This window comes from Poecilia mexicana, unplaced genomic scaffold (genome assembly GCF_051168715.1).
Source record: "Poecilia mexicana isolate PSO_F unplaced genomic scaffold, ASM5116871v1 scaffold_20, whole genome shotgun sequence".
In the NCBI taxonomy this organism is placed as follows: Eukaryota; Metazoa; Chordata; class Actinopteri; order Cyprinodontiformes; family Poeciliidae; genus Poecilia; species Poecilia mexicana.
Window position 1 is genome coordinate 2,145,204 of NW_028263389.1, and position 22,025 is coordinate 2,167,228.

General features: G+C 42.1%; 1 protein-coding gene across 1 annotated transcript in view; it reads right to left on the minus strand.

Annotated features, from left to right (window-relative positions):
- Positions 1–12,651, minus strand: part of zeb1b (zinc finger E-box binding homeobox 1b) — a 60,443-nt gene extending 47,792 nt beyond the window's left edge. The window contains exon 1 of the mRNA XM_014982633.2: positions 12,536–12,651. Within this exon, the coding sequence (XP_014838119.2) occupies positions 12,536–12,593 (58 nt within the window). The 5' untranslated portion in view covers positions 12,594–12,651. The remainder of the gene's footprint in view (positions 1–12,535) is intronic.
- Positions 12,652–22,025: the final 9,374 nt, after the last annotated feature.

A 22,025-nucleotide genomic window follows, 5' to 3' on the forward strand; every position in this document is an offset into this window, starting at 1 on the left:
TATGTGCTTAAGACATTTTTCCCAGGTTATAAGTGATATTTCCTGCCAGTGGAACTGGCACTGTCCATCCATCCAACCATTTTCTAACATCCTTGTCCCTACTGGGGTCAGGAGGGGTGCAGGGTGTACCCCGCTTCTCGCCCAGAACGTTAGCTGGAGATAGGAACTAGCACTGTTTCATCAATATTAAGGAATTATTGACTTGAAACAAGCTCTTATATCTTGCTGATAAGCTACTTATACATTAATTTTGTCTTATTTTTACTTCGATTTTTGCACTTAGGGATTGGCATTTATTGTTTTGTTTTTTAATTTATTGTGGTTTAACGTTAAAAATTCCAATTAAAAATACTTGAAACTGCCCAAAACTGTCCGTATTGTTGGTGTTGTTAATTTTTCTGTTTTCTCCGTCGTTTGTTCAATGAGAGCATCAACAGATATCAATCAATTTGAAAATATGATTAAATACAGTTGCTGGGTGCTAATAGGTGATACAAATCACACCTTCTCAAAAAAAGTATTTGTGCTTGTGGGGCTATGATTGCTGTGCCATGCAGTTACCTAGGAAAGTAGATATACATAGTTCTTACTGTCTCGTTTATTGTTACCACAAAAGTACCACAAAATATCATAAAACTTATAGTTCATATCACCAACCCACCAAAGAAATACTTGGTAAAATATAGTGTTTTTGCAGTGTTCATCTTCATTGTACTTGAATGTAACTTGAATTTGTATTATTCTGTGCTGTATTAGAGAGACATGTGGCGTAGCAGGCAGAGTTTTATGGTTGCATCAATCAAAATGGCTTCCATGGGGTAAACAAACAAGTAACTTTTAAACATCTGGTTAGGAGAGATAGAGGGAGAATGATAGAGGGCCCCCAGGGAGACCGGAGGTTTTCCTTGGAGATCTCTGGATCAGAACAGAGGAAAGGAAACTCATCCCCAAAGAAAAAATAAATAAATAATGAGAGAAAGTTCACATTCGTGTCAGAGTTAAGGTAAAGATTAGCAACTTTCTCAGCGAATTACACTTGACAAACCAAGTCACCGCTGGATAAAAAAGTAAATAAATAGAGAAAAACAAAGTCTCCAACCATGTGACTCTCACGGGGTAATCTCATGGGAGCATCTCCCCCCTCAACCCCCACCCCCTTGAGCTCCCCTGATGGACTGTAACAACAGGAAGTCGGCCAGGCCTGCATCATCCCACCACACCCACAGATAACCGCCCCCCCCCCCCTCCCTCACTCTCTCTACCTTCTAACACAAACACACGGAGGCTGTCCTGGTCACAGATACCTCACCGGTCCCGGGTTAATCCCTTGGATTGCATCCGGTGTGAGGCAGAGTCAGTGATGGCACAGAGCCCGCCTGCGACAGGGGAGAGTGGGGCGGGGGGAGGCGAGGTTGAAGGCTGGCAGGAAAACAAGAAGAGGCCGAGACGGGCAGGAGGGGACTGAATGGCCCTTGTTTATCTAGGTCCCTATGGGAAGTCAGGACACTGCAGTGAATAGGAGCCAGTTAGCAGCTATGGCATAATAAGAGCAGGAGGGGAGGATGGGGGTGATTGTGGTGATGGGGGCTGGGGGGGTTATTGAAATTCAAGGCAGACTACTGTCGAGACAAACCACCCCTGCCAGCTGGGGCAGAAACTTAAAGGAGAAGGAAAGTGTTTCCAGACGCTAACAAAAAAAACCGAGCTAACAAGGTTTATGGGTCATGATGGTAATGTAAAGTAGTTTACAACACCTACTGAAACTGAAGTGATCTGCTACAGACATCATCAGTCATGGAAAATTATTAAATAGTGCTTATCAGTTGTCCTTGGAGAAACTTTGTTCAACAATATTGTGTCTGAGCCGGTTATCGCTATCGTTTTATACCACAATTTTAAACAGTTATTGTTTTTAGTAAAGATTTTTTTTCACTTTGTGCAGAGCATAGAGTAAGGTAATATTTGTTAGCATGGAGTTTGCATATTCTCCCAGAGCATATGTGGGTTCTCACTGAGTACTCTTGACATCTTCCCAAAGTCCAAAACAATGTCAACCTGTGATGATCTGGATGAATTGATGATTTCTGTTGAAGGTACACAACAAAAAGATGGAATTCAAAATAGATATTTCTAGTCTTGTTGTCATGAGCAACCACTAATTATTACTATTATACTAGGTCTACTTAGCAGGCAAGTATGACCCATATCTGAATTTTTTTTCTTTTGTCAGTATGTGATCTGTATCTGACTTGTTTGTAGTGGTCTGAACAGCCCAATTCTGATCTTTTCACCCCAAACTTATCTGACTTTTACATCACCTGACTACACATCCAAACAGCTCCTCTACAGAAGTTGCAGTCAATGCTCTAGAAAATGCCGTTTTTAGTTGTGCTTTCTTTTTTCTTAGCTTTCTTTGTCTTGTTATGATCTTGTGATGACATTGTTGGCTGCCATTGCTCAACAATTTCAAAATCGATCCATAGACGGCAGCGTCCATTATTAATTATTTCTGTACAAAAGACCACTGCTGTATGAAGTTCATACATTTAATTAGTAGTACGGAATGCCCATGCAAAATAAAAAAGAATTTCAGCGAAAAATTGGAATTGTGTTAAAGCTGCTTTGGACGCAAAGGTGATACCACACTTCTGTGCAAGAGGTGACAATCAGTAAGAGTTTTCTAATTTTAAACTAGCTTTAGCATCTTAAATAAGAGATTAGCATGTGTGTAGTAATGCTAGCAGCTAGCATTACTGCAATGATTCATGTATGTATTCCTTAAAACATAAAACTCTAACGCTAAAATTTACAGGATACCAACATATCCAATTCCAGTTGGTTCCAATAGAGTTGTTGAAAAGTCCAAAAGGTGAAACCCAACAACTTTGTTTTTCTCCGTTTAGCTCATTTAGCTCATTTTTTCTGGGTCTGAATGAATCTAAGCTATCTCTTGACGAGAAAAAGAACTCAGTTTTCATCATTCCATAATAATCAGAGATACACAACACATAGGCATAAACATAGGTATCGGCTGATATCAGTCATTTTAACATGGTTATCAGTTCAATAAATAAAGCTAGGTTGATATTAATAACTGATGTAATCCATCTTGTGGCTGTTTGTTTCGGAGGTGGAGTGGTCATGTGGTATTTATTTGGTCATATGATGGTGATAGTGATGCAGCGTAGGATTGTGGGTAGTTTAACTGAAACAGAGAATCAGGTCAAGTCAGTGAAGTGGTGTTTTTTCAAGGTGTCAAAAAGGTATTAAAATATATGATAAATATATTTCCAGTAAATATCGGTTATCAACTATAACAGCAATTGTATTATTGAATATTGATAAAGGCCCAAATGTTCATATTATGGATTCCTAGCAATATTATCCATAACAAAGAGTGTAGTTGTCTATCGTAGCAGATAGTAATCAGTTAAGTGCCGTTCATGGAACGCAGAAAGATTAGACCAAGTGGCTCTTGATTTGAAGCCTGCCAATAAAATAGAATTATTATAATTAACAATGGAAGATTACTTTATAAACATTGGGAATAATAGGTGTGTTTCTGTTTCAAATTAAACTCAAGTTAAACCAACAATTTTGTTTTCATTTTGACTTGTTACCATGAATCTGTAGTATTTCCTTTACCATAAGTGCGGAGGCAGCCTACATCTAAAAGGGAAAGTTCTTTTTTCAAGGCTTTCATGTTTTGTGCCCCCCTCGGTTTGTGGGTTCCACAGCCCCTGATCCATGATGAGGATCCCTAAATAGGCTGCCACAGGTGCCGGGGGGCCGGCCGGGTGAAGGAAGGGGTCGGTGAGGGGATTGGAGGGGGGGTGTCCTGGATGGGAGCAGGTCTGCAGGAAGCCTCTTGTTTTCACAGAGATAAAGGGCTTTCAGGTTGCATCCTGGGCCGTAATCTCTCACGCGCTTCCTGGTTTTGTTCATGGTGAGGTAAGAGAAAATGACAAACTAACCTTCGCCCCGAGAGGCTGATCGATAGCTTCTGATGAGGCAGGATGTCTGCGCGTGTGTGTCTGTGTGTGTGTGTGTATGTGTATGTGTGTGGATTTGAGGAGCAGAAAATGACAGATACAGAGTGCCGGTTTCATTTTGAGCTTTGTTCATTAACGGGCCTTGATCAGAGGAAGATTTATGGCTTCATTTATTCTGAGTGCTGCTTTATTACTGATGAGGATTGTAAAGGTGTGCATAGAAATTCTTCTCTGACCTCTTCAACTGCTTTTAGAGCACAATTAACATTGTTCCAAGCTCTTACATCTTAATTACAGAAAAGATAACACTCCTTCCTTCAAATATAAATCCCCACTTAACCAGTCACTTAGAGGTGGCCTTGGGTTTCGTAGAGATCCACTTAGTAAAAAAATTTGCATAGACGTTTTATGGATAAGTTAGCCTTGAGGATAGCGGGAACCTCAGAAGGACAGCATTCACATTTTTTAGTGTTTTACCGTTCTGAACATCTACCCCACCCAGATCTGCAGCTGGGGGAAACTTTCAGTCGTTGCCCGTCTCTCCTCGCTCTGGCTGCAGTGCTGGCTCCCTCATATTTTTTGTCAGGTGTTATTTATGAGTGCTGTATAGCTGAGTTGCTGCATGCCTTCAGCACCTGCTGCAGCCGGAGAGCCCGGGCCCAGGCAGCTGCCGGGGAGAGAAATTACGGGACTCCGGAGGTGGAGATGCAGCGGCATAGTGGGAATTCATACTGGGACAAATGCATGTGTTTACTGGTTGCACCACCAATGATGAGTGTTGCGTAATGTCGCCAGGCAACATCGTTAAGGATCTTGTCTGACTCCGGACAGGATGGCCGTGCTTCAACGACATGTTAGCAAGCGTTTTGAGAAAGAGGAGGTAAAGAAGGTGTTGGTGTGTTTTGCCTGGAAACACCTGAATGTTGGTAGGGGTGAGCTAAGCCAGGACAGGTGTGCTAAGAGGAGTTGAAGGTTGCTGGCTCAACACCAGTTTCCACAGTCTCCCTGTGAACAAACACCTGCATTGATACACAGCATCTTCCCACAGAGGTTTATGACGTAAGACCTACATATGGAGACAGCACATCAAAATCTAAAAGGTATAACTGTGACAAAAGGTATGCAATAACCAATAAGTCTTATTCTGAAAATACCACCCTCACCCCCCCGCAAAAAAAAAAAAAGTATATGACACAACTGCAAACCAACTAAGACATGGACATCCAGTTCAGGTGACAGTAGCTCATGCTAACTCTGAACTCAATTTGAACTAAGATGGAAACATGGCAGTAGCAGCATCGTGCTGTGGGGTACTCTTATTCTGTAACCAGTACTGCCAACCGTGTATAAGTAATTTCTAAAACAATACTTCCAAGAGTGCACCAATTGCAGTTTTCTGGCTGATCACTGATCTTTAAAAAGCCTGACCTGGTCTAGTTAAAAAAAACGTACACTTGAAATAACAGAACACTAACTTAAAAGTAACTTTCCAGCAAGATAGGAGTTTGTTTTAAGAAAAGAATTCCTTTAATATTGATTTTATTGGTAAATTATTTCACTTATAACACAACATTTTCCCATAAGTGAAAATGCTCCTAGTGGAACTAGTACTTTTTTAAAATCAATATTAAAGAATATTACTAATATATTATTAATATAATATATTAATAATATATTAATTATTAATATTATTACTATAATATTAAGGAATTATTTACTTAAAACAAGCTTTTATTTGCAAAAAGTTACTTGTAAATTAGTTTTCTCTTCTTTCAAGTGTCCTAAGGTATTTAAAGTAGAAACTAGATTTTGTGTTTTTGTAGTGTTCACAGCACAGCAAAAGGGGACCGTGGGTGATTTTCAGACCTTTGTGGAGGTAGACAAGATCGATTTCTCATGTGGCCGATCACCGAATATTAGGGAAATCGAGCTGATTTATTAGCCCACAGATTTGTCAGAGCGCCTCTACTATCTAAACATCATCACATTAATCCAAAATTATTAATATCTTGCTGATTTAATGAGTTGTATAATTCTAGGCCTAACTATAGTATTTTTTCTGGGGTGCCTCCATCATTCTCCCTACTTTTGTGTAGTTCCATGCGTGGGGGACCTCAACAAATCACTCATGGGTTAAATGGGGCAAAGTGGATGCTGCATGCTCCCCTCCCTCTTGGTTCAGCCTGTCCATTCTTCTCTCATTAATCCTGTGTGGATGTTTATCCATGTTGACATTCAGCGTCGCAGTCGGCGTTCCCTCTGTCTACCAAACACGGTGACTAAGGGTTTCCTTTTTTCTCTTGCAGCAGCTATCATTAGGCCTGGCTTGTTCAATAAGTTTCCAGGACGGAGTAGTGAATCTGTTAGTCACTGCGGCCCCTGGGACGTCACGGCAACGTTGTGCAACTGGGATCGGGATGTGAATATGAATGTGTAGCCCCTCAGGAGGGCCATTATCAGTTCTGTGTGCTATGGAGAGGAAAATCAATACGGTCATCATAAAGGGCTGGCAAAACGCCAGGCTAGGCTGTTTTCAAAGCGCGAGGCATGACAGTGGATTAGTCTTCATCTCCTGTCATCTCGTTTCATCGACGTAGTCAAACATGCCGTGAGACCACCGTAAGGTCAAGCCCATCTAAAAGGCATGAGACATCCAGCATGTAAGACTAAAGCAATCAGATGGTCTGAGCTGGAGCTACAGCAGAGGGTTGTGATGGGAAAAGCCCCTCGCCGTGCCCGCCTTCTGCCTATTGTGTCGGTCCGGTCTTTTTCATTAACCGCTCCACTGAGGACCCCAAGCAGAGTGGAGACGGAGGGGGTGGTCATGACGTGGAGACAAGGAGGGGTGTGCAGACAGACCCGGAGGGGCCACCAAACAGATGATTAAAACACACACACTGCACACACAGTATTTATCTCCGCACGGATGGCAATTTGAACGTAATCTCTCCCTCAAGTACACATGCTACTGAGAGTATCTGTCAGGGAAGAACTGAGGGAGGGAGGTGGTGACTAATATTGGTTTAGGGAAAACATACGAGAATAAAAAGATGTCGTCTCGCTTGTCTCCTCAGTAAGGAGTCCTTTCTGCTCATTTGGTTTAGATTACACAGCTAACTGAGCAAGGATCTGTGTTTAGGGGTCAGCACGTCTTTCTGGGCCACCAGAAGCATTTCGATGTAGATGTTGTGTCACGCCAGGCAGGCAGCTCCAATTTCTACGCCACCAAGATGATCTTTTGCACTGTGAAGAGGGGTGGGCTATTTACATGGCTATTATGGGGTGACTGGGTGAGTGTAAAAAGGGGAGGAGGATTGGGGGGCAACGGTTAGGTATATGGACTGTTGAGAGAGCTGAGGAAGCATAGGGAGTCTCACATGTACAAGCACTAATCATAAATATTAGCTTTGCTAATGCTAAACAAAAACTTTTGAGGAAGTTCAAAAGTTTTGAAGAAGTTTTTGTTTAGCAAAACCCTTTCATAAAACCTAACCCTTCTTTATCAAATGTAAGCAAAATTGGAGTGGTGTCAAATTTTAGCAGTTGTAGGATTCCTCTTTTGTCTTTGGCTACGTGCCATTTCTCCCACTCGCGCTAGACAGGGGTCTTTGTTTTGGTTGTATTTACCCAGAATGCCTTGCTCTGTAGTTCATTTCCTGCTTTTGGGGAGGTCTTTGGTCTGCTTGGCATTCACATGTGCATTTCAGTTAACTTCAATCAAGCTAAGATATATGTTTTTAAGCGGACCAGAGTTTGCTTTTTTGGTCCACCTCATAGTTCAAAGATACATTCACACCTCTCCAAACGAACCGGACATTCTAGACAAATGAACTAAAGTTTGATTAAAGTGAACTAAACGGGGCTGGTGTGAATACACCTTAAATCGAATTCAGAATCTTGATTTGGCCAGTCTTGAAAACACATGTTCAGATGTTTCCATCTGAATTAGTTTTTAGGAAAAATGACTGGGAAAAACTGTCAGTCTTGCAAAACTGCTGTTGCTTGTGAAGATGTTCAAATGGTGTGAATGCTTTTGCATGACCATGTAAATAGGACAGATTAAGAGCCCTGGATGGGACTGTGTTGATATTCAGTGGAAGCCACAGTCACATTGAGCCCTGCAATGCAAGTCCTCAAGAGACTTGGAGACTGCGTGAGAGAAGGATTTAAAAAATTCTGCAAACGTTCCACGGATTCCACCCTCACAGGGACCTTTGCAGAAAGAATGGGTCATATGCAAATGGCGTACACAGTGTGGTGGAGAAGTTTCCCACAAGCTGAGTGTGAAAAGGGCTCTCCCTCCCCATGCCGGGCCTGCTGAATGGTCCTTTTCTTCTGCCGCTCAAAGTGTATGAGGTAGAGCAGGCGAACTGCAAAGGTAACTAGGCTCTTTCTCCTCAGGCTCCCCCCTTTACGAAAGCCCCCTAACTCACAATGGTTCATTTAGCCATTCAGCCACACAAACCCCAATAAAGCACATCCGAGCGCAGTTAAGGGGGTTACTGAAACTGACTCGGGGTTTAAACCTCCCTCTTTATGAAGGGAGAGCACCTTTTTATAGGCTAATGCTCTCCTCCTCCATGGGTTAGCTAATCATTAAGCTGCCTCCGCAGAGATGCCAGTCTGCTCGTCCATCACCCGGTTTGACCAGGAAACCTTTTCCCATCTTCACGGAATGATGAGAAACAACTTAGAGGCAACACATAAGAGCGGATGGCTTTGACCGCGAGATGCAATGAGTTGCCTATCATACGTCGCATCTGCCAAAGCAGACGCTTAACAACTTGTCACCTGTTGTATCCCCCCCTCCGTTCCTGCCTCCCCCAGCCCCTGTTCTTCTGCAGGGCACAGGGAGCTCCCACTTTAAAAGAGGAGGGGTCAGAGTGGAAAGGAAGGGAGTGCAGAATCCCCCCGTCATTGAACAGACTTAAACACAAACACAATTGGACATGCTGGAAGCCACACAATGGCACAGAGGGGGGAAAGTGAAGTCATACTCTAAGAACGCATGGGTGCCCAGGTCAGGGGGCAATCAGCCACCTCCCACCTGCCCCCCTTAGCTACTGTGTCTTAACCTTCCCTCCCTGCCCACTGCCCCTCTCTATTCTCCAAAATAAAGCCCTTGCTCTGGAAGGAGGGGAGCGAAAGAGAGAGACGGAGCGAGCGCTGAGGCACTGTGGGGGATTTTCTTCTTACTTGGCACTTTCAGATGCAGCTCACTGAGGAAGTCGCTGAAAAGCTGAGAGATAAATGAAAAATTTCCTCCTCTGCCAAACTCCTCACATGACGGGGGTGGACCCCTTAAATGTAAACAGATGTATTTTAGAAGGCAGGAGTGGGCAACCTCCTCCATAGTCCTAACGGTTCCCCCTCACCAAGGATACACCACTGTCTCTCACCGTCCTCCCTAAAGCTGAGATCAAGCTGAGACTTAGGTGGAGTTGAGTTTCACCACTGGTAACCATGCTCCACACGTTACATAAGTTTTCTTTTTTAAGTGCCAGTAGGTTTTCACTGTGTGTGTAGATGTCAGGAAGAGATGAGATAAACATCTTCCTACATTCTTCTAGGCAAAATTCTGTAACTCGTCAAATACAAGAACTACATGCAGGTGAAAAAGTTTCCTAGAACAGACGCTTGTTAAGTGAAAAGTAGATTTGTAATTAAGCAATATTTCGAGTTTCATTTAGGAAGATCCATTTGTATGTTTTCCACAACATTTAATAGTTTTCCAGACTCAAATTCCGAGAGTTCTCATTAGTCTGTCAGACAATTTGTGAAGCATAAATCAAGAACTACATTAGGAATGTTTTTAGGGGTGCACTGTAGTTTTCTGCCCAATCACCAATTTATGAAAAGCCTGACCTGTCTGTTCCTTTAGGCAATTCTTTTTGTGTGAAAAGTTGCTAAGTTGGCAACTGTTTGGCGACTATTGTTAACCTCGTCTGGATAAAGGCAGATGAGACCTGGTGGGCGGGTCTGTCTCTCTTATAGAAGAGCAAAAGGGGACAGTGGTTGACAGGTGGATAAGATTGGTTTCTTACATGAGATAACCCAAAATAAGCTAAATCGGGGCCAATTTATTGGCGGAGCTCTAGAAGGTATGGCACGTATTTCTAAAGTAGTCAGATTTCAAAATGAAAACCACAGAAAGTAAGGAAGAGGGATAGATAATTAGAAGGATTGAAGTTAGGATGTATGGATGGATGCACTGCGTATAAAATGGGATGAGAATCAAAATATTTTAAAAGTTCAATTTTCTTTTTTCTTCTCCAGTTTGGTGAAGTACATTATAATAAGTCAAATTCCACATTTTTCCAGAATCTTGTACCTGGCTGTATAAAAGTGTGGAGAACTCTCTAAAAGAGAGCATTCCAGCCTTGTTTATTTTTGCAAAGGATGTTAATGCAGGGTGCATTCCTCTATTCCCAAATCGCTGCATTAAATTACCGTTGCAGAGGATGGTTGCTGCTCCCAATGGAGGTTGGGAGGGGAGGGGAGGTCCGACTGGGCGACAAAAGGGGAGGCGACTGGAAACACCTGTCGTTCAGCGGGCTGTTAACACCTCTCTGTTTACAGTCCGGGAATGGAGCTCACCTTGATCTCAGCCCCTTTGTGTCACTCCTTTTGCCAGGCAGGAACCTGGCTGAGTCATTGCCTGTAAGGACCCGGACTAGTGGCATATTTAGAACAAAACAAGATGCTTAAAAATGGATGAAATTACAATAAGGACCAGAACACTTCACTTAAATGCAGGGAAGTTGATCTACATGACAGATTGTCAGCCTCTCACAGAGAAGGGGGAAAGTCCTAACAGCTCTTTGAAGCAAAAAAAAAAAAAGGGCAAAGCAACAGAAAAAGGCATCTGTTTGGTCAAAAAAGGGGGACTTTGCATATCAATAGAGCTCTGTCAATATTCCGAAAGGTTTAATAAAACACAGTTAACTTAAAGAAAGAGGGGCAATAAAGAAGATCTAATAAGTTTTAAAAGACTCCGTAAGATGAACAAAAGATAGTTTTAAAGCCCCCATTAAAAGAGACAGAAATAGTCAAATATGACAAGAAAGGAGTAAAAACAGAGCAGAAAAACAATGCTAAGTCTTCTGCTGCTGCTGTCCACAGAAAACTCCCAGGACAGCCAAGCCCGCAACACACAACACCACGCGGTCGCATTTTTCCCTACCCACGGATTACTGTTATAGCAACATGGGCTCACAGTGAGTGAAACAACACCGAAACAGCTGCGTTACCTCAGTTCCTGTGAGTTACACCCGGTGATACAGGCCAACGCATGCCGGACAGAAAGATAGTGAACCCCTTCGATAAAAACAACTTCCTCCGTAAAGTAAATTCACGGGTAATAAAGAGCAAACAATGGAAATTTTACATTTATAGCACTTATTTTAATATTTAACACTGGTGTTATACAAAGATAACTTAAAATCCCCAAAAGCTACTAATATCGCACCTTTTAGGTAAGCGTAGTCACGTAGAGCTTCACAAATACATAAATCGGCGAAATGTAGCGAGAACAGAAAAGAAAAGGGAAAACTGAGCGCGTGTATAGGTTTGCTCGCGTCCGTAGTCCTACGAGAATCAGGATTCCCGTCGCGCGACAGGAGAGGATCCGCTCTCCTTATATGGGCTGCGCTCAAACAGCGCGTGAGATATCCCTCGCTCTCCGGAACCCCGGTCACCCTGTCCGTGTTTTCTGCTGAGCTTTCACTCCATACTTTATAATTTCAACAATAAAATAAAAGTCACTGAATGAAAACACTTTTCCGAAACAATGTGAGCAAAAATGCAAATGAGTTCGAAACAATGACAGCTCAAAACCAGCTTTAACACGAAATAGGTTTTTTTCTTCTTCTTAATTTTGTTTTATTTAAAACGCAACTGTGGTGTCGTCGATAGGACTAATATAAAGCAGCCGAATGAAAGGCAGAAACGAGGCAGTTTGTCCGCCCCTTGTAGCTCAGCAACAGCCTGTACCTGCTCGGAGTGGACTAAATAAGAGCGGACTAAACAGTTGTATTCCTATTTGTTCCGGCACAACAAATTTAAAAAGCGTTCCAAAACAAACACCTGGCTAAATGTAATGTTGTTTCTTCACCCAAACTGTTTTAAGATAACCATTGAGGAACAACCAGGTAGCGTTTTATCCCGTTTCCCAACAGAAACAAGTCCGAGTTTTACGGTGGGCTTCCTAACTCGACAAAACACGGTTAAAATCAATGAATGCTCCCCGGTTTCTGGTGCTAAATGTTTATTCGGCTGAATAAATGAGAGTAAAGTGAGCAGAAAGAGCTGCTGCGCTCCCAGCGCTGTGAGGTGCGCGTATAACGGTCCCCAGTGCGGCGGACCGCTAGGCGGAGGGGAGAGTCGCGACCCAGGTATAACGGTACACCACACCGCTACTTCCCACCACTTTCAGGGTCAGAAAAACAGCGCTCACACACTGCTGAACTTTTCGGCCAAATTAGCCGGCGACAGAAGAGCCTCCGGAGAGGGAAAACTCCTCGTAGGAAGTAGTTTTTACTCACCGTTGGTCCTCCTCGGGTTCGCCTGCTTTCTGCGCTTACACCTGGGGCCATCCGCCATGATCCTTTCGTTGTGTCTAAATGCTGCCGGAGAGTCACCTCCTCTCTCACCCCTCTCCCCCTCCTCCTCCACCACCACCTCCCTCGCTGCCTTCACCTCCCCTTCTTCTCCGCACCTGGTTTACGACAAAAAAGCTTTACGGCATTACCTTCCCCTGTCTCCCCCAGAAACACGCTGAATGCGGGAGAGTAGAGGGGCTGGTTGTGTACTGTTACCTGCCTTACTCTCAGTATACGTCCTGTGTGTATAAAACACATTGTAGCAATTTTTTTTCAAGGTGTACTTCTGCTGCCTAGTGGTGGTAATAGTTTTGAATTGTTAGTATAAAAACGCCAAAACAAACAAAACAAAAAAATACCCCTGCTAAACAGGGCTGGCCAACGGTTGTATGGGGCCCTAAGAAGAAATGAATTTGGGGCCACACCTCAGTTTAGTACACCTTTCACAAAAGCCGTTATAAATTTCCAATGCTTTCTTTGTTTTTTCACATTTTGGACAATCCAGATGATTGTTTGTCTAAATACCAAGTCATTTTTACTTAACATTGTGATTAGGAAAAAACTGTGATTACTCAAGACATCAGTCCATCTGATCAGTAGAGACTTGTTGGTGCTCTCCAGTTCTGTCAAAACTGAAGTATACCTTTGGATGTTCAGTTGTAAAGCAACTTTGAAAATGATACATTAATGTGTTTTCTGTATTTTCTAGGTGTTTGAAAATGATCCCAATAGCCTCGTGGTTAACTGGTGTGGTGAACTGATACAATCGGCAGACTCAAGCAAAGTTTCTAGACTTCAATTATTGAACATTAAACAGAAAAGCATTAAATGTAGTCTATTGTGAAATTTCATATTGATAATAACCAAAAACACATTGTTCTAGTCCAGAGGTTCCCAAACTGTGGGGCGCGCCCCCTAGCGGGGACACCGTGCCATTGCGGGGGTGGGGGCGCGGGAAGCCGTCTGGATGAAAACAAAAAAACAAAAAAACATGAACGCTGTATGCGCTGGGCTTTTACCTTAGAGTGGCCAACTCTCTGTTATTCCTATGTCAATTTGATACTGTAGGGGCTTCCACACTTCCCATATCTGTGTCCTCTGTCATTTTTATAAGCAGTTAAAACTATTTAATCTGTTGTTAACATGTCATAACCTGTTTTTCCGAGCCGCCTTTAAACACAACATGAGCGCTACTACCATAGACATTATGTCTATGGCTACTACACTCGCGCTGGGTTTACACTTGTGCGGCAGTTAAGGAGACCTGCTGCTGTGCGGAGCTACACAGGTGTGTGTTAGAACCATGGCAGCAAACCAGCAAAACGCAAATAACTTTTCACAGTTTTTCCCCCAAACTAACCGACTGAGTTGAGTAAAGCTGTTGGATGCAGGTAATGTTAGCTAAATGATTACTAGCTAATGTCAATACATCACCTTAAGCTTGTTAACAAGTAGCTTGTAGGCTACTGGTGTTGTCTATGTTCGGCTACGTACATTCATTTTGCCCCCAAAAAGTCGATTCCCCCCCCAGTAAACGCCCCGCCATGGGGGTCTGGGGAGGGCAGAAAATGTTTGGAAACCACTGGGAGGGCCCAGGAGAAAAAGTTTGGGAACCACTGTTCTAGTCATCTGACATGAGATGTTTGAGATGTTCTAAATTGCTAAGGTCAGCTAAAACAACCAGTAGTGTTTCATGTTAGCTCCTACTATTGATTTATTTTTCATTAGTTGTCGTATCTCTACGTAATATCACTAAATTATGCAAACTAAACCTTTAAGCAACACTATATTTTGCATACTATGGCCTACTATGACTTCTCCAAGTGACGCACACTAGCTGTTATTCCATTATAAATGTGCGCAACTTTTTTGTGTTGTCTGCTAATGTCGAAAAAACATAATTGCGCAATTGCAGCGTTTCCATTAAATAAGAAACCCTATCAAAATCACACACAAATAAGTTTTTCACGTGATAAGTGATTCAAAAACATGCAGTCATCCTTCTCCTACTACTTCCTGTTGTCTTCTTTGTCTTTTCCGGCAGTAGTAACATTCAGTGACCACATGACTTGTGAGATGTGAACCAAAGTGTTTCCATTGCAATTTTGTGAAAACCACTAATGTCAATACAACCACAAAATAAAAACACCTCATCTAAGCAAAAAAAAAGTGAATGTTTTTGAAACTGGCGTGTTCCCATAATTTATTTTCGTAATTTTATTTATTTTTAATTTTATTTTATTTTCGTAACTGGCTGGAGTCCCTTTAACTGGGATGAGTAATTATGGAGTCAATTATTTTATGTTTCATATTTTCATTAATTTCATATTTTGTGAAAATCAGTTTTAACTTTGACATTAAAATGACTTTTTTGTACATTTTTTGTCAAAAACAAATTATGTTGATCTTCTGAAGAAATCAATAAAAAGTGCACAACACTTAAGGGGGTGAATACTTTTTAGCATTCGAAATAAGTTTTGACGTGCCATTTTTAAAAGAAACATAAACAAAACAAGATTTGTTTTATAGTGGCTCAATTGTGTCTCAACTGATTTCGATCAAAACCATTTTTATATTTCTTTTCCTCTTATGTTTTATCCCTATTTTCTTCTTGTTCCTTTAGTAACCTATTCATTTCATGTTAAAAGGGTGTTATTTTGTTTATTTTACTAACAGTTACAATGTGCATAATAAGTTTTCTCATTTCAGACTGAAACAGCAGAATTGATTTGAGGAGTTTTAAAAGATCACCCAATCCAGGAAGGAAGTTCTAAACATTCACAAACTGCGTTTCGATTATCCATCCATCCATCCATCCATCCATCCATCCATCCATCCATCCATCCATCCATCCATCCATCCATCCATCCATCCATCCATCCATCCATCCATCCATCCATCCATCCATCCATCCATCCATCCATCCATCCATCCATCCATCCATCCATCCATCCATTTTCTAACACCTTTGTCCATAGTGGGGTTGGGAGCCATTACCCATGAAATTGTGCAAATTGAAATTCTGAAAATAAATTACCTTGGCAGAAGCACTACAATTTAGGAAAAATAAATAAATAAATTAAAAAAAAATCAAGTTTTCTGATGAAATATTTTTTGCGCTAGGATGAGGTAATGAGCACGAGCGCCATGACTGAATTATGAATATATTTCATATAGCTATTTACATCTGTTGCTTCCATAATTTTAAGTGACTTATTGCGTGAACAGCTTATGCTCGTTATTTTAATTTAATTTCTTATTTAATGGAAACACCAAAACTGTGTTTTTTCGCATTAGCAGAATATTGCACATTTGTAATGGAAAAGCAGCTACTGTTTGCTAATGTCTTTGGCCAACCACAGTAGACTTTTGTTATCATGGTTAGAAGTAAAAAAATGTGTTTTAATGTAAGTGATAATTAACCGTTGCTGATATTCTTGTATCCAGTTACCAAAACAATATGTATTTTCCCTTCCTGCCTAACCTGGCAACATGTTTGTGTTTGTATGTGTGTGTGAAGCACAGTGGGGGGAATAAGGCAGCAGACAGAGCACATGTGCGTTAATGAAGAAAGAGGTCATGAGACTGTCATCAGTGATTCCATCCTCCTCGTGAAGAAAGACCCCGCTGTTCTGCCCAGCCACTCTCACAGGCGCAGCGATGAAGAGGACGGCGATGTGCGAGCCCAGGTTCAGACTGCGTCCAATCACACTCATACCTTCACCCGCGCGTTATCACAGCACTCTCTGTGTTGGTGGAGGGAAAAAAAAAAAAAAAACACACCCAGGATCACATGTTCTGAGGTGAATTCCTGTGGATGCTCTTACTGATGAGGGCACTTAGTTCACAAACTCACTGCAGAGGGAAAAGATGCTTGAGGTCCCATGACTTGTAACAAAAGGAAAGAGGAGTCACAGTTGCTGCCTAGCTTTAGCTCTTCTAGAAGCTGATGATGGTTAATATTAGCGATGATGAACAACCACAGTGCACAGCCTTACACTCAGTCTGACATTCTCACTATAAGAACCTAAAGGCTTCTACACTGTGACTCATGTTTTTCATGAGCAGAAAATTTGACAAATAGCCTAGCTTACTTTTCTTTTTAACAGGTAAAAGTATAGTAGCCTTTACTTCATCCAGTTGACAAGCAGTGCACAGCAACAAGTAGATGAGGCACAGAGCAGTGCAACTCTATGCTACAGAAAACAGGAAAGCAACCAGTCACTTTCTCTGACAGCTTAGTAAAAGCTCATAAAAGCCTGTCCTGTTACATCTGATTTGCTAACTAACAAACATTTGGGAAAAGCAACATCAGACTGACAGTCAAACACAGTGGTGGTAATGTGATGATCTGGAGCTACTTTGATGTTGCAGGAACTTAATTTCTTGCTGTAACAGATGGATCTATGAATTCTGCTTTCTGGCAGAAAATCTTGAAGGATTCTGTGAAAATGGTTTTATAATTGAAAATTTCTGTGCAGCTTTGCAAATTTGCTGTTTGAGTGTTTACTTACTTTTCAGTTGTTTTCTCTGTTTATGTTAATGTTTCTGTCTGTCATTTTCTCTTACATTGTTTTTGATGCCATAACAAGTCTGAAGTAACATACCGAAGTGTCCTAGTCATAGTCACTCATCTGATACATTGAAACTACTTTTCAAAGTAAAGTGTCCCAAAGCTCCTCGACTGTAATGTAAGATACTGATTAACAGTTCCCCAACACTTAGTGAAAGTTGTTTTTGCCAAGTATTGCCACCGTTAGTTGTTAGATTTATGGTGCAATTACTTGATTTGGTTAGACTCAGAAAATCAATTAAAACCTGAATTTTTTTCATTTGTGTGGTGATCTGAAACAATAAACTGCATCAAAAAACAAACAAAACACATCTGTGAGCCTGAGAAAAACCAGTGTAGGTTGTATTTCTCTGACAATTAAGCAGCCTCAATAAAAAGATTAGAACTGAATGAAAGTGGAAGCGCTTTCAGGAAGAAGTGAACACTAGTTATTTTGTGCGAGGAAATATTTCGACTACCTTTGTCAGACTCTGTGATTTAAGAACTCACACATTCCCTTATGACATAACATCAGCTTGATATAAATTTAGATTCAGAGGGACAATCCAACAAAAGCCCTCATTGCTGGACAATCAGCTTATCATTCAGCTACATGTGACAGCGTGTATACAGAGGATGGCAGATCTCCTGGGTGAATAATTCAGTAGCAGCAGAGCGAGCGCTCCAGCTCTCAGGGCAGCCTGCCCAGACACAGAGTAATAGCTTTAGCATAAACAACACATCCAAACTTGCTCCAGGTGGCCTCTCCCACCAGAGCAGCCTGCCTGCGAGACACGGAGAGCTGGATGGGGAGGGTTGCCCAGCTCTCTTGCTCGGCAACTTTGCAGATGAGAGAAAAAAAAATAGGAGAAAAGAAGGCCCCAGAAACTGCATGCATCAGCAAAGATCAATGATGAGACGCCCAGCTAACAGTGCGGTCGAAGCGCCGCTTCGCCCAGCGCATGGAGACCTGGAAAAAATGGGATGCATGTCATCCAGTGGAAACGAGCATCTTTCCCATTTTCCTTGGATCAAAGCGCTATTAACATGAAGTCATTTTCGTTGCCTCTGTGGAAAACAAAGAATGACGATTCCAGTGATTTGCGAAAGGATCCAAAACCATTCAGCCTTTCACGTTTAGTCACTTAACAAACCCTCACTTCAATGTTTCTGTTGGGATTTTAGGTGGCAGACCAACAGGAAATAATGCACAACTGAGGAAGACAATGACATTTCGGTTCAGATTATTATTATTATTTTTTTAAATAATCGGAAACTCTCTGAGTTGATACTTTGTAGAAACTGTTTTCACAGTACAGTATCTAAAGCTATGAGTATTTGGGGGGTTTCCCTTCACCAGCTTTGCAAGGCTAAATCCTCAACTTCTTCTTTGCCAGATAGATCAAATTTAGTCAGACCGAATGGAGAACAATTCAACCCTGGACTTTGAGTTGGCCATTGCTCCGTCCGCAACCTTTACGTGTTTCTGGTAGAGACGTAAATCTGCGACATCGGCATACAGCAGCGATGAATAACAAACATGCTTCTCTTGGCTCACTGAGGGTGAATTTTTGCTTCATGAGTGATCTGATTGGATGCTGGAAAAGACTATTGCTGTGTTCAAGTTTTGGAAAGGGAGTTGGACAGACAGGCAGAAAGAGACAGAAAGAAAGAGAGACAGACAGGAGGAGTGAAAGACGACTGAAAGAAACATAAACTGAAATTTAAGTTTGAGAATGAATGATGCTAAAGAACTGGGAACTAAACTGAAGCCACAAACCGACTCTAGTAAAACAGTTTTTTTTGTGTGCATTTTTTAACTAGAGTAAAACACCTGGAGCACTATGGAGCTAGTTATGGTTCCCATAGCTGCCCTGTGACCCCTCTCTTATCTGGATAAATGGGAGTGCACAGAGGGCAATTACAAGACATGGATCTGATTTTGTAAAACCAGCCACCTCACACTAAAGCAAATATCTTGGCTAATGAAGATGGAGGCCATTTTTATCAGGAGTCCAGCTGCAGAGGCGCTGTTCACCTGAGTAATGACATCTGTAATAAAAGCCAGATATTGTTTTAACTAAAGTGGGCCATGAAATGAAATGAAGGGCTGACTCTTGCTCCTCCAACAGGGAGTTAAAGCAGAGAGGAGCGGAATGGAGGGGGCCAAAAAGTGAGGGCTGAGCAGCCATCCTCCGCTACATTAAGGGATCATGCTGCTCCCTGAAAATGAGTATTGATCCTCTTAGGTCCGGGATCGTTTAGGAGATTAATGTGAGTGGTGGCTGAGCTACGCGGCGCTCCACATGGGATCGGCGGGGATCAGAGAGCGGGGCTGCTGGGGCTGGGCGGCCATAACTCCACACCATCTGGGCTGTAAGCTGAGAGAACCAGCTGGATGTCCTGCAGGGGGCGTGGCCACAGGGTCGGCTCAGGTGGGGGGCGGGAAATCTGATTGGTCACCCACACCAGAGCTGTCAATCACTGTTCGTACCGCACGTAGATCAGCATTTCAAATTGAAACCTTCAGACTGAAAAAACTATTTATAAATAATGATGCAAAATAGCTTTTTCCCTTTTGTAGCTTCAAATTTGGGAACGCAGTTCATTACAATGTAAAGGCCATAACATACTCAGACGTACTTCAGACAACACAGAGATCCGCAAGGACTCAAAGCAGGACGTCTGCGCAAAGGTACATTTTTAGAAGTAAGTACCCCAAGCTGCACAATAAACTGCTTGGAGAGAAACAGTGTCACATACTAACCGGTTTGTAAGTGACACCTTCTCTAGTCACAAGAACACCTTCGTCAGTATTGTAGAATCAGCCACACTACCACTCTGTTGCACTAACAGGTGTGTGGTAGAGAAGATACAGGACTAGGCACCTCGCTAGGTCTTCAGCCTTGCTAGCTAGCAACCACTGGGATTGTGGGAAATGAAGGAATTTGTCAAAAGAAAAGTCTCTACTATAAAATCCTACATGTCCATGGACAAAGTGCACAAAGTATGTTCGAGTTTGAGTGGGCTTCAAAGCTGAGGTATGTAGCTTTTATAAAAAATAGGGTTTTTACATATCTGTTAATATGTAAAAACATAGTGTTACATGGTGACAGTACATACTGTAGCAGAGAGAAAGGGAAGGGTGTGAGTGGCGCATACACAAGCATGATTGACAGCGTTAAGACTCTCCTCCTTGCTCTGATTGGTTGTTTCCAGTTAGCACTGGGAAAAGGCAGAGGAGATTATCTGACTCATGCTATACTGTCACAACATAGTGACAGTTTTAACAAATATGCAAAACTGGAGAGAAGTTAGAGAAAATTGCATTTTTAGTGTGTCTGTGCCCCCACTTGCCCAAGAAAAAACGACTAGACACGCCCCTGTTGTCTTGAATACATCAGAGTCCCAAACTGTGTCACATGCAGGATGGCGGGGAAAACGGATGAGTTGGAGGAGCGGGGGGAAAGAGGAACAGAAAGTGCAAGAGACGGTTTAGAGGATGGAGCAGCAGGCGATGGCAGTGATCGAGAGAGACTGAACTGCTTAATCTCTCCCAAGAGACGGCAGCTAAATGTGAGGTCCTCCTCCCCTCCTCACACCGCCAGACCAACCAACCAACCCCCAATGAGGCCGGATCCCAGCCAGGCCTCTCCTCTGAATAAAAGATACAGACCAAAACTCTCTTGTTGGGGGGCTTTTGGTGCAACGGATACCATAGCGATGAGAAAAGATCAATTTTAGGGTGAAGGGACGATGTTGGACGATGTTGCACCCTTCTCCCAACCCTACAACAATCTGCAAATAAACACCTCCCGATGCAAGCCTGAGAGTTTTCTCTCTGCGGTCTCCTGAGGTCAGGCTGGCCCCATGGGGGGAAGGCGGCTAAAATAAATATCAGCTCAAGCATTCAGCTGCAGCTGAATGCAAGTTGTCAAGACTCTGAATCCCAACAATGCCAATGTTTTGGGGACTGGACGTCAGTCTAAAGACACAGTATTCTTCGCTCGCTTCCGGCATTTTTTTTTCCCCCCCGCCTCCTCAAGACAGGAAGTAGCCAACATGTTCGTCTGAGTTTAGCCACTCCTAAAACAACTTATTTTCAGAAAAAAGTTGGGAACAAAAACACGACTCAGACGTTCTCCACTGTGTTTAGAAGTCTCCTCAAATAACGGAGCCCTCAAATAGTCATAAAGGACATTTATCCTGCATGGAAACACTTAAACTGGATAGGAAGGAAAAAGATAAATGTTTTACTTCTGAGAATCTGAAAAGACTAACATGTATTTCTACCTCCCCTTGACTAATAGCAGCTAAAAATGTACATGGATGAGGCCTAAATCTGTAGAATTCTAGAATTGCACCGCTAACATTCATTGAGATTTTGTACTTTTTTCAAACTTTCATTCCTATCTTTCTTGGAGGGAAGTTGCATTTTTTTTTGGACTACTGTTCCTCCTGGTTTTTGATTAATTGTAGCTGGACTGATTTTTGCCAATACTTTCTATACTTCTTCTCTTTTTTTATGATGCGTAACCATAGAGACAGGGTGGCTTACAGCGGGGAGCAGTTGATTAACATAGCAAAAGCTAAAATAAAATCACAACTGAAGCCAGAAATCCTTCACCATCGTCTTCATGAGATTGTTTTAGAAAAACAGTGTCTTCAGAAAGGAAATTCCTAAATGCTTTTCAAACATTCATTTCAAATAGCAATCTGAATGGTGTGGCATGCATTTGTTTTGCCCTACATGTTTGGCCTGTAGAAAAACTCTGGTTTGCAGAAAACTGGATGCAATGGTTTAGATCAAAGCATGATCGCATGTCAGAATGGTCCAGCTAAAGCATGTCGCATAAAAACCCAATAAAACGCAGACTTCAG